Here is a 13,182-nt window from a genome sequence, read left to right on the forward strand (position 1 = left end):
AGGATTGCTAATGGTCTAGAATAGCATGTAGAGTATTGATTCATGTTTACCTAATGGGCTGTCTTTATTTTATTTAATGTCACCCTTAATCATGACTGTCATCAATCTTTTGGTCACAACCTATAATCCCTAATAGGAAAGATAATCCCTAATAGGAAGGCCATGGGTGGAGGACAAGCACAAGGTGACGAAGGAGAGGTTTAGCTAAGGTGAGCAAGGCCTCTGCCGTCAACCTGACAGCTGACATGTGGAAGTCCATGAATATGGACACCGTCTTGAGAGGGTGGTAGAAACAGATGATATACTTGGATTGCGCCACCGGATGTCACTCTTCTGTATGACATGCACCAAACTTTCAAGCCCCGAAACTGGTGCATTCATTTTCCAACACGATTAGATGAACCTGTGGAAGCTTTATGAGGCTTCTGCTGCCCATCCACAATATTTACATACACAGTAGCTAATAAATAAATTGAATCAGTATTCATTATTTTAACATATATTAAAAATATGTGTCGCTGCCCGTTCATCTCCAGTCGTTAACGAGCTGCGTAGCATCAGTGAACCTGATCGTGAGACCTGTGTTAGAATTCACACACTCAACTCACACATGCGCAGAACAACTCAGGGCAGCAACACACAACAGTGACAACACACGGGATATCACAATACTTTTACTGTATATTGAATTTCTAATTAATGTACAGCACAGAATTTCTTGTGCGGTGAGACTGTGCGAGCATTGCACAATTCCGGAGGCGCTCAGTTTAGAGGGAACGCTGGGGCTCATAGATGCTGCTCACCAGAAAGTAGCAATGACGTATCGGTGAGGTTCATGCCTGGTGAGGCACTGATTTCATCATATTTAGATTTACAAAAATATGAACCTACAGTCTAGCTTATTCACCATTTAATTAGCAACAGGTCATTTTTAAAGTCTCAGATCAGAATTATATACACATACAAACTGTAACACACAATTAGCACATTTGATTAAAAAGAACCCGTTATGTTGTTTCCTACACGTTTGCCTATATGTTAAGTTTACTTATAAATGAAGTCCATGTGCCCCTCCTTCTGAACAAAAGGATGGAAAATTTTTGAGTTGAGATATGTAATCCTCCATTCTTAGAGTAAAGCAAGGCAAGCGGAAAACAAATGAATGGCTGAACTTCAGGCGCTATAGACTGTAGTTTACTGTCACTTCGTCCTTGGCCGAGGAAGAGGAATCCTTGGCCGTATCCCTGGGATCACCTGCGCCCCCTACCACGAGGCAGGAGAACTGCGTGACTCACTTTATGCCTTTCCCAGTCGTTTCACGAACGCTCCACTCAAGAAAGACGTTACACACATACAGTTGTTGAAAAAAAACACACACTGTACATTATATACATTAGCTAAATAATGGGAATTTAGTTCATAGAGCAAACATGTTTGAAAGTTTTATTAGCGACATATAGAGAGATAGCATTACGGTCTCTGTGAAAAATCCCCCAAGCCCTCTCTCTCTCTACCTTTACCTGGATGAAAATCCCCAACCACTCCTACCTGCCTTCCCCAATGGATGGGCGGAGCCCAGGCCACATGCAGCCACTCCTTTACCTCTGGAGAACAAAGGAGCATGTGGATGCCTCAGCCTTACTTGGAAATGTTTGAATTGAGTACATTACATGTGAGTTGTAAAGTTACTTTAGTTGACTATGATTTAGTTTTCAGTGATGATTAATTTCTTGATTATTAGGTTTATAGTGTTTATATTTGAAGTTAAATGACCTTTTTGATTATTAATGGTGTAAATTAATTATAGAATTAGGAATTAAGTAGAGTTAATATTCTTTATCTTTTTGTCTTTGACCATTCCCTTGTCAGATGAAACAAGTTCAAACAACCTTGAAAATAAAAGATTAAAGTGGAACCTCCTGCATGTGCTCATCTGTCCTAACCGACACACCATTGAGTTGAATTGAATCCTTAAACCAGATCATCCTAAAGCCTAAATATTCTAATGTCACTAGTTAGCATGCCAGCACAGCTCACTGAGCCATTGTGCAATCCATGGTGAGGATCAGCTGGCTGGTGCCTCACTGCAGTCTCTTCTCAGTATTTCAGCAGTAAATGTGAAAATTCAGCGTTTTTTTTGGTGACCTTAAACAGGAAATAACTTTATAATACACATCACTGGATATAAATATAACAACATAAAAGGATGGAAATGGCTGTAGTGAATACTTTCTTCCAGAAGAGGCAGGAACATAGAGTGACCTATAAGAGTGGCGGTAGGAGCACACAGGTAGACTACATCTTGTGTAGACGGTGTAACCTGAAGGAGATCAGTGACTGTAAAGTAGTGGTAGGCGAGAGCGTAGCCAAACAGCATAGGATGGTGGTGTGTAGGATGACTCTGGTGGTGAGGAAAATCAAGAGGGCAAAGGCAGAGCAGAAGACGAAATGGTGGAAGCTGAAAAAGGAAGAGTGTTGCATGACTTTTAGGAGGGAGTTAAGACAGGCTCTGGGTGGTCATGAGGTGCTTCCAGATGACTGGACAACTACAGCTAATGTGATCAGGGAGACAGGTAGGAGAGTACTTGGTGTGTCATCTGGAAGGAAAGTAGACAAGGAGACTTGGTGGTGGAATGAGGAGGTACAGGAGTGCATACAGAGAAAGAGGTTAGCTAAGAAGAAGTGGGACACTGAGAGGACCGAGGAGAGTAGACAGGAGTACAGGGAGATGCAGCGTAAGGTGAAGGTAGAGGTAGCAAAGGCCAAACAAGAAGCTTATGATGACTTGTATGCTAGGTTGGACAGTAAGGAGGGAGAGACTGATCTATACCGGTTGGCAAGACAGAGAGACAGAGATGGGAAGGACGTGCAGCAGGTTAGGGTGATTAAGGATAGGGATGGAAGTCTATTGACAGGTGCCAGTAGTGTGATGGGAAGATGGAAAGAGTACTTTGAAGAGTTGATGAACGTGGAAAATGAGAGAGAACAAAGACTAGAAGAGGTGACTGTTGTGGACCAGGATGTAGCAAAGATTAGTCAGGATGAAGTGAGGAGGGCATTGAAGAGGATGAAGAGTGGAAAGGCAGTTGGTCCTGATGATATACCTGTAGAGGTATGGAAGTGTCTAGGAGAGGTGGCAGTAGAGTTTCTGACTGGGTTGTTCAACAGGATCTTAGATAGTGAGAAGATGCCTGAGGAATGGAGGAGTAGTGTGCTGGTGCCCATTTTTAAGAACAAGGGAGATGTGCAGAGTTGTGGCAACTACAGAGGAATAAAGCTGATGAGCCATACAATGAAGTTATGGGAGAGAGTAGTGGAAGCTAGACTAAGGGCAGAAGTGAGCATTTGTGAGCAGCAGTATGGTTTCATGCCAAAAAAGAGTACCACAGATGCAGTATTTGCTCTGAGGATGTTGATAGAGAAGTACAGAGAAGGCCAGAGGGAGCTGCATTGTGTTTTTGTAGATCTAGAGAAAGCTTATGACAGGGTGCCCAGAGAGGAACTGTGGTATTGTATGAGGAAGTCTGGAGCGGCAGAGAAGTATGTTAGAGCAGTGCAGGACATGTATGAGGACTGTAAGACAGTGGTGAGGTGTGCTGTAGGTGTGACAGAGGAGTTCAAGGTGGAGGTGGGACTACATCAGGGATCAGCTCTGAGCCCCTTCTTGTTCGCTATGGTGATGGACAGGCTGACAGACGAGGTTAGACAGGAATCACCATGGACTATGATGTTTGCAGATGACATTGTGATCTGCGGTGAGAGCAGGGAACAGGTGGAGGAGAAGCTAGAGAGGTGGAGGTTTGTCCTGGAAAGGAGAGGAATGAAGGTTAGCCGCAGTAAGACAGAGTACATGTGTGTGAATGAGAGGGACCCAAGTGGAAGAGTGAGGCTACAGGGAGAAGAGATCAAGAAGGTGGAGGATTTTAAGTACTTAGGGTCAACAGTCCAGAGCAATGGAGAGTGTGGAAAAGAGGTGAAGAAGCGTGTACAGGCAGGATGGTACGGGTGGAGGAAAGTGTCAGGTGTGATGTGTGATAGAAGAGTATCAGCTAAAATGAAAGGAAAGGTGTACAAAACTGTGGTGAGACCAGCGATGTTGTTTGGTCTAGAGACAGTGTCACTGAAGAAAAGACAGGAGAAAGAGCTGGAGGTAGCAGAGATGAAGATGCTGAGGTTCTCTCTGGGAGTGACCAGGAAGGATAGGATCAGGAATGAGTACATCAGAGGGACAGCACATGTTAGAGGTTTTGGAGATAAAGTCAGAGAGGCCAGACTGAGATGGTTTGGACATGTCCAGAGGAGAGATAGTGAATATATTGGTAGAAGGATGCTGAGTTTTGAACCGCCAGGCAGGAGGCCTAGAGGAAGACCAAAGAGGAGGTTTATGGATGTAATGAGGGAAGACATGAAGATAGTTGGTGTGAGTGAAGAGGATTCAAAGGACAGGGCTAGATGGAGGAAATTGATTCGTTGTGGCGACCCCTGAAGGGAAAAGCCGAAAGGAAAAGAAGAAGAATAAAACTATTTCCATTTTTCATTTTTTTTCTTTCTTTATGGCAGGAGAGGCTGTGCCTCACCTGCCTCCCCTGACCTGTAATGTAGATACTGTATACTTTATTGATCCTACCTATCTACCCACCCACCCACCTGAACTGAATTGAATAAATGAGCAAACACTTCAGCAGTTTCTGAAATGTCTTTTTACTCATTTGCGAGATATGAAAACACTCAAACTTGTGCAAGCTTTATTTCAGAAAGGGATAATGTTGCAGCTTTAACAGTCGGAAAAGAGCGACCTGCAATGTCATGGATCGCTCTTGTTTCACTTCAGATAGTAATCTTTTCATAGTCAATGAACCAGGAAAGTAAAGGTGCTTGGATGTCAAGAATTAAAAAACACCGGGCTAACACATGAGTGTAGGTGAAGTTATTTTCCAATATTTCACTTTGTCAGCTATAAATAATAAACTTGTTACTCAATATGTCTGCCCGTGACTGTGCGCTTGTCTTTGAACTCTGCAAGTAAAAATGTTATAAGATTTGCTGCAGTTTCAATAACGTAGTTTTCATTTACTTGAATATTCAGATTTCTGCTGTATGTGCTTGGAATCCGTCACCACAGCGATTGTTTTGTCTGAAGAATTGCTAGTGGTTTTTACTTATTTGTGTTTGGTAGTTTTGTCTTCTTTCAGGAACAATTCAGATGCACCAGTGAAGGGATATAAACTGTCACATCTTCTTCTGGCCTGGAAATGGTTTTAGAAGTTGGCGGAGCTGTTTTTCTCTGTCATTCATGCATCCTGAAGCAAAAAACAGATGGGTAATTTCAACAATTATTCACAATATGTAGCTTTCAGGGTCTAAAATCCATGCATACTCTGGCACATTTATCAGAGTGCCTCAAAAGATTTGTAAATTTTGTGTTTCAAAAAATGGGCTTTAGCAGTACAGTCAACATACCTAAATGTGTATTTGCAGTGTAACCCGAAATGCTAAATGTTTCTAGGTCGGCATTCTCAACATAAACGGGTCCATCGTTCCACATGAGATCAAAGCCGCCCACCCTTTTTTCTTTTCCAGTAAGTCTATCAAGACAGAAAAATATGTCAGAATTCAGCATAACCTCACTATCTCCTGTTCAGAACATAAGAATACTGTAACGTAGATACTAGAGATGAATTATTTCTCTACCCACAGGTATGAATTGAAGCATCTTTGAGTATCCTGAAAAGTACTATGTAATTCAAATTGGTCATTTATTATTATTACATCCCACAATGTATTGCCGGGCTCAAAATTAACTTTTTTTCTTCGTAGCACTGGTGCTCCCAAATTTAAAAGTTATTAGCACCAGCAAAGATTTTAGGAGCACCTACCCAAAAGCAAGGCAGTGACGGAGCGATAGAGACCGCTCCGTCCATCTCCGTTCCGAGCGCCTCTCTCCCTCGCCCAGGAGAGCGGCCCCAGCTGCGCTCTCATTGTTTCCTGGCAGGACCGCGGTCCCGCTCTGACTGTTTCGCGCACATTCTCCGACACTTGTGTGTCCGCATCAAACAAACTGTCGTGGTAGTGCGTTCAAGGGTGCACACTTGGTGCCTATGTATTTTCCCCACATCCACACAAAACTGTATGTGACGCTCACCTGAGGATGCTGCGTTGGTCCGCCTCAGGGTCAGGGGCCAAACCGAGGCACAGGTACCGGGCTGTCAGGCCAGCCCGGTACCTGGACTGAACCATTTTGGTTATTATTGGATTGTTTTGTATTTTAAAACATCACTAAAAGATGTTTTACGTTGCCCCAAACTCCACCATGCCTTTAGTGAACATTCGTTTACATTTTTCTCCGTCGTTTTGCCCTCAGCTCGGACTTCAGGGGATAGTTCTGTGCAAAAGCTCTGTGCTTTGTTTCGTAGTGGCGCTACATGTTACCACTTTTAATTCATGCTACGTGTTCAGACCATATGAGGTAAAATGGTTTTGAACTGCCTGACGGAGGAATAAACAAAAATTTCGTCCACTCATTGTTAATCAGCGGTTTTCCTCGTTAACCTCCATTTGTTTGGAGTGATGCTGTCTCTCTTCTTCTGTGCTCCGCTGTAGCGGTAAACTCACAGCGGCAGCGAGCTGTCTCACTTCCTGGTGCACTGACAGCGCAGGGTAGACAAACGATCTGATTGGCTGAACTGAGTGGAGCTATTAATGGATTAACTGGAGGAGCAGCAACCAGTTGTTGGTGTAGTAGTAATAGTAGTAGTACTAGATGTAGCAGTTACTTTCTGTACCTTTTTCTCAATTTACAAATAAGCCATGACAGGCGAAAAAATATTAAGCTTCAGAGTTTTTGTTTGTAGATGAATGAATATCAATAAAGACCATGATAGACATGATGAATGGAAGGATAGAAAGCTCTCACACCTGACAAAAAGGTGAACAAAATGAAAAGCAGACATTACCTTCCCTCCATATCGACAACATTCAGCGTGTCTTCCAGCAGCCTGTACTTCATTTCGTAATCCTCTTGACTGCTGGCTGTGTGTGATGGAGAGGCATTCACTTCAATTAACCACCTGCAAAGAGATGAAGGATGGCTCTCAAAATATTTATCTTTCTGCACCATTGCAAAAGAAACAGAAAATTCTAAGATTGCTATGTTAGTGAATGAATGATACAATATCTACATTCAAAAGTATGAGTGTCATTATAGTATCTTTTATTTATGTCAGAATAATTGTATACAGGTCAGGATATTCAGACAGATTTAAGAGGTTTTCATTCATACTAGTCTAACATTAGCGGTTTCACTATGCTGGAAAGTAGCCTGGAAGTAATGTGAAATGTGTGCCATACTAGTCTGTGAGTGAGCTTGTCTGTGCTATTGAAAGCCTTAAGCAATCTTTGCAAGTGAATGTAAGCCATTTGATCAAACAAGAGCTTACGGTTTGAGGTTCTGATCCAGGAGAATGTCATAACCATAGAGCTCAAAGCAGTGTTTGTCATTTATAATGACTTTTTGTACGCTCAGTAGACTGCTCACAAAGATGTTGTCCATCTCTTTAAACAGAATTTCTACAACGTCTCTCCCATTTTTTGCGGTCAGGTATCTTCGAAGCTGTTGCATCTGCCACTTACATCCCTACTTAGAAATGAACATTACAACACATTAATGATAAAGAGATAATAGAAGCATTTTAAAGTGTATTCATTCTGGCAAAAAAACTGATGGAAACATGCAGCAACATGATGTGCTACTTGTGTGAGATTTTGGCTTACACACCTTTTCAGGATCATAGTCTGGAGCTGCCTTTTGAATCGCTACATTGGTGAGGTGCATATCTGAAATGAGACACTAAGTAGAATTACCGGTAGGTAATTTTAATGACACACAACTGCCATGGGGAAGAGGATGAAAATGACAAAAATAGAAACAGCCTCAAAATTGGGTCAAAATAAGCTATTTAAAACTGACTGTGCTTGAATATTTCAATTGACAAAAGCTTAAATTGGCAAGGTATGATTGGCACAATGGTAATACAAACCAGACACATCAGACTATAGAAAAGTCTCTCAACCTTTATACGAATGGAGTTGAATTACATCACAAAAAGGATACACTTGTCATCGATAGAGCTAAGGGAGAAGCGCGTGTTGGAGATGCGTGCAAAGCCATCTCGATACAGCCAGGCCTTTAAGGGAACATACTGAAATATAAACACACTGGTTAGCCTTTGTAGCTAAATTTACATTGTGTATAAAGCACTGTGAATTTAAAGCTTCATTACATACTGATGTGACCAGCACATAAACTCTCAGATCAAATTTCCTGCCTGTGGGAAGAAAAAGTATAAAGAAATACTTGCGGAAGTTTCACACTTGTCCATTTGCCAACTTTTAGCCAAAATTGATTTAGTTTCTAGCACATTTGAATAATTAACCTTAATCATTTTCTATATAGATTAACAAAGTGCATTTTATTCATTTCAGTACCATTTATTAGGTAGGGCTTCTCAATATAGCGCTGAACCACATAGTTTTCCTCTTGGGTCGCATCCTTCTGTTCCTCTGAACGGGTTCTATCCTGTGTAACACAATATTATCAGTCTGGATATTTGAATGGTACTGTATGTAGTATATCAGCTTTAATTCCTTTTATTTTTAATTAATGATGCACAATACCTTTTTCCAGTCCATATCTTTCAGTTTCTTGAACAGGAAAATGCCTTTCCCTTGAGATTTTGCCACCTACAGTAAATAAACATAGCAGTTAGTTTTCATGATACAAACACAATATGAAGCTAATTTAACTTATTTTTCTGCATCACACCAACAGGACTTCATTGCAGTCAAGCGTCTGAGGTGCAGGTTTTTGATTACCGGCTTCATAATCCAGATGCTGCCAGGGTTTCTTTTGAACTCCTCTAAAAAGAGATGATATTCGCTGGGCAGTGCAAAGGTGGAAGGGAAAAAATCACATTTAGATGCTTCCAAGCGGCAAGTATCCCTTTCCAGATTTCTCTGGTATCTTTTGAGATTTTTCACCATGAGGTTTTTGTGGGACAGCTAAAATATAAAATATTGAATCATATTAACAACACAAACAGATGATTATTAATGTTTTTGAAATTTTCATTATGATCTCAAAGCATGGTGGACTGATGTTGTCTCACTTCATAATGGTTAGGAAAGTGGTTTATTCTCATGTGCTCCTTCATGTAACACTGATCAAAATTCTCCCGGAGCCCAGCCACATCACACCAGTTGAAGTCCCACTCTCCATCACTGTGACATGAGAAAGTATACCTCTGTTTTTAGCATATGTTTTTAGCACAACTATCATGACATAGAAGTTGATGTGACTGTAAAAACACATCTCAACTCACTTTTTGACTTCTACCCAACCTGGTCTGTGGCGCAGTACATCTGTCATGGTGTTGAATGGGCTACATTTGTAAGAAACACAACTTCTACTCTCCCTGAAGAGACAACGTCATCTGTTAGCAGGGTTAGTGTACTATAGCTGTCCACCATAATTCAGAAGCAGCGCTCACCGCTTCTTGGTTTTGGTACAGTCACGTTGATTTTTGTTTTCTGACATCTGCACAGGCAAAGAAAATAAAACAACCGTCAGGAGAATTTCCTCTTTACACAGATAGATAGATAGATAGATAGATAGATAGATAGATAGATAGATAGATAGATAGATAGATAGATAGATAGATAGATAGATAGATAGATAGATAGATAGATAGATAGATAGATAGATAGATAGATAGATAGATAGATAGATAGATAGATACTTTATTGATCCCGGAGGATATGCCACTGATATGTTCTCTGGCATTCCCTGTTAACAGTGTTCACTTTGCAATTGGAGTAACTTGTCACTGACATTAAATAATTACAATAACGATGTAATAATAATATATGGCAATATAATGTAAAAATAATCCCCAATACATATGAATACTGACAGAACCATTTATAGGTAGAAACAAGAAGAACCATTATTCAGAAAGGTTCACACCTGTAGCAAACAGAATGGAGACTTATTGCAAGTGCTTCACAACTGTTCTCTCGCATTCCCTACACACCAAAAGAAGAACAACGTAAGTGACAATTTCATAACCCCAAGGTTTACAAACAGGAGACACCAAACTTATACATTACGATTACCAGCTGTCACGGTATACATTGCTGAACGATGATAGCGCCATGTATTCTACATTGGTAAGATTTTAGACGCTAGGATAATGTTTACATCTTAACAGAAACCAAAGTGAATTATTTCATATATTCGTTATAAAAAGACAACAACTGATTAAATAACACCCACAGAAGATCATGTAATTTATTTTAGGTGTTTTCTATTCAAGAACTAATTCTCTGTATAACTTATCGATGTTATTTCCAACAGCAGAAAGGAATGGCAGCTTACCCGTTAACAGCGTCCTGTGCGACTGGACTAAACCTTAATGATCATTGTTAAACAGCGTAGCTATACATTTAGCATACGCGAAATTTACAGCGTATGCTACAATTTTTAAAATAAGTAAAAACGTGGAAGTGCAAAGATTTGATGGAATTCACACAAAAAACGTAACAGGAAACATTAAATAAATTCACTGCTACACTTAAAAAACAACAAACACGTGAATAACAAGGAACATCAGCTAAAGCGAAAGATTAGCAAGCGCTAGCGTGTTTGGTATCTGTTGTCATAGCAACACCATCGACACGTGACGAAAGGGATTCGTTTGCTGCGTGCGCGCGCGCGCGTGGCGTGACGGTACTAGAGAGCTGGAGGTACCGATGACCTCAGAGGGTTAACATCCTCAGTCAATGAAGGGATTGGTAGATAAACATGTCACATCCGTGTTCACATTTCTTCAAAAATAATGACATCATTCAAAAAGGAGTTATCACTATTTTACAGAAATATTTTTGTCCCATATGATTTCAAAACGTTCTCCCCCGTTAATTTGAAGGTCTGAATTATTGTACTTTCAAAATGAAGTAAACAACTACAGTCCGTTTAACATGATTAAATTATCAGAAGTTTGAATTTACACTATGGCCTTCAGTGTCTAGTTAAGTTTAAACTGGATGCAGGTACGGTTCATCAGGCCATATCCAGAAACAACACGTCCTCCATCGTCAACCATCAACTGTAACACAATTCTCCACTTAGTGGCGCCAAAGCCTCATCTGAAAGAAAGAATGGCTCGATTTGTAACAAGTAGTTAGTCTCAGTTTTATTCTTATTAGCATAATTCCCTGAAATAAAAATGCAACTTACTTTTTTTTTTTTTTTGCTAAAGTTAATTAAGATTACCTTCAGAACGGTCAAATGGTCCAGGCCCTACACATGAACGCCTACACCTGTCATTATTGCAGGTCCTTCACTGTGGCATTTTGAAAAATAACACCTATTAAATATGTATTATCCTCCTTGAAAATAATGTCTTCATGCCTTATTTATTCTTTGGATGTTATTTGATACAATAATACTGGGTGGGAGTCCACAATGGAATACTCTGTCTGTTAATGATAGATCATACTTACAAATCACAGCATAATCAATTAATTCTGCACCTTTATGTATTCATTTGAACAGCTTGTTGTTAGTGTTGTGCAGATTTAGAGCTTTTTTCTTATCTATCCCCTAATAATAAGACAGTGAATCACTTGAGAGCAAAGGGATAAAAAAGTCACAGACTAAAAAAGTCTGTTTTTAATTTGTATGTGTTTTTTGTTGCTACCAAAGCACCCACAAGAACATAAATCAGCTGAAAGCCCATCTGTTGCAAATCACATGGATGCAATGCCTGTATATGTGAAAAATTACTGTCCCCCATATGAATTGCCATCTGTCTGTCTGTCTGTTTGTCTGTCTGCCTGTCTGTCTATTCAGGTTTATTTCAGAAAAGAATAATGTTGAAGCTTAACAGTCCAAAGGAGCTAATTACAATTCCATAGTCATTGAACTACGAGAGAAATGCTGCTTTAATGTCAATATATATATACACACACACACACACACACACACACACACACACACACACACACACACACACACACACACACACACACACACATATATATACATATATATATACACATATATATATATATATATTATACCTGTATATAAAGAAGAAATAGCATTTAGCTAACATATGTGTAGGGGCCATGATTTTGTATTATGAGATGATATGATGATGGTTTGAATATTGTATTTGTTGTTATTTGTGATGTTGTTGTTTTTTGTGATCTCATTGAAGGAATAAGTGGGTTAAATGGATGTGGGCGTGAACGTCAATATAGGTTAAATAGGGTATCTTCTCACCTGTGTGGAGGAGAGAGAGAGAGGGTGAGCGGGGTTGCCGTATTTTTTGTTGACCGCCGCAAACACGCAACACGCAACACATCACGCAACGTTTTTATTGATACGTCTTTGTGAGTCACTTATATGAGTTTGTGAACAGTTTTTTATGAGTTGATTATTTTTTTTCTTTTGTTAATAAAGGATTAAACGTATTTTTATGTATCGTGGTGATTTTTGCCTGGAAGCGCGTCTGACAAAGGAAGGCCCCGTCGTCAGCCTCTCAGCGACTTATTGGTTTGGAAGTCGCTACAATATGGGTGTAGGTGAACCTGTTTCCAATATTTCACTGTGTCAATTCTAAATAATATACATGTCACTCAACATTTCTTAAATGTGTCCTCAGCAGTAATTTGGTCTGATGTTTCAGCAAAGTGGCTGTATATCCTGAGATGTCACCAATCTGTAGCCAATCTTTGGAATTTTTTCCAAGTTCCATGTTCAGGAAACCCCTAAGGATAGCAAATGGAATATTTTTTAGTGGCTTAAAAAGTTAAAATATTTTTTTAAATTAAAGGGAGAGCTTACCCAGAAATATAGAACTATACTCTTTGATAAAATGAATAAAGTTGTGAACAATGAATAATAAAAAAAAAAAATTAACGTAACTATAAACAGCTTTTACAGCGTGATTCTGTCCAGAAGTGTAAAACAATCCCAAACTATTTCAAAAGATACTTTTTTAAACACATGTACTATGAAATCTTCAAGTAAGCACCCATCCATGTGAGGAAAACGTTTAAGCTTGAACACATGCATGTGGCATATGGTGAAGTAAACATCAGAGATGCTCGCTACAAGCT

At 39.8% G+C, this 13,182-nt stretch overlaps 1 protein-coding gene across 1 annotated transcript; it reads right to left on the reverse strand.

Moving 5' to 3' along the window:
• Positions 1 to 4,864: 4,864 nt before the first annotated feature.
• ttll9 (tubulin tyrosine ligase-like family, member 9) lies at positions 4,865 to 10,498 on the reverse strand. Its single transcript, XM_068342842.1, has 15 exons — positions 10,433 to 10,498; positions 10,022 to 10,080; positions 9,546 to 9,592; positions 9,378 to 9,470; positions 9,165 to 9,276; positions 8,872 to 9,057; positions 8,674 to 8,739; positions 8,485 to 8,575; positions 8,284 to 8,324; positions 8,111 to 8,198; positions 7,775 to 7,833; positions 7,437 to 7,633; positions 6,954 to 7,067; positions 5,461 to 5,585; positions 4,865 to 5,300 (listed from the first exon to the last, which is right to left on the reverse strand). The coding sequence occupies exons 3-15, from the start codon at positions 9,590 to 9,592 to the stop codon at positions 5,230 to 5,232; spliced, it is 1,290 nt and encodes a 429-aa protein (XP_068198943.1). The 5' UTR covers positions 10,022 to 10,080; positions 10,433 to 10,498; the 3' UTR covers positions 4,865 to 5,229.
• Positions 10,499 to 13,182: the final 2,684 nt, after the last annotated feature.

Source organism: Antennarius striatus, chromosome 2 (genome assembly GCF_040054535.1).
Source record: "Antennarius striatus isolate MH-2024 chromosome 2, ASM4005453v1, whole genome shotgun sequence".
Lineage (NCBI taxonomy): Eukaryota > Metazoa > Chordata > Actinopteri > Lophiiformes > Antennariidae > Antennarius > Antennarius striatus.

Coding starts and splice junctions, on each gene's coding strand:
- ttll9 (XM_068342842.1), bottom strand. CDS start 9,592: ATGTCAGAAAACAAAAATCAACGTGACTGTACCAAAACCAAGAAGCG. Junction 8,199..8,283: donor TTTATGTGCTGGTCACATCA/GTATGTAATGAA, acceptor TTTATATTTCAG/TATGTTCCCTTAAAGGCCTG. Junction 7,634..7,774: donor CAGACTATGATCCTGAAAAG/GTGTGTAAGCCA, acceptor ATTTCTAAGTAG/GGATGTAAGTGGCAGATGCA.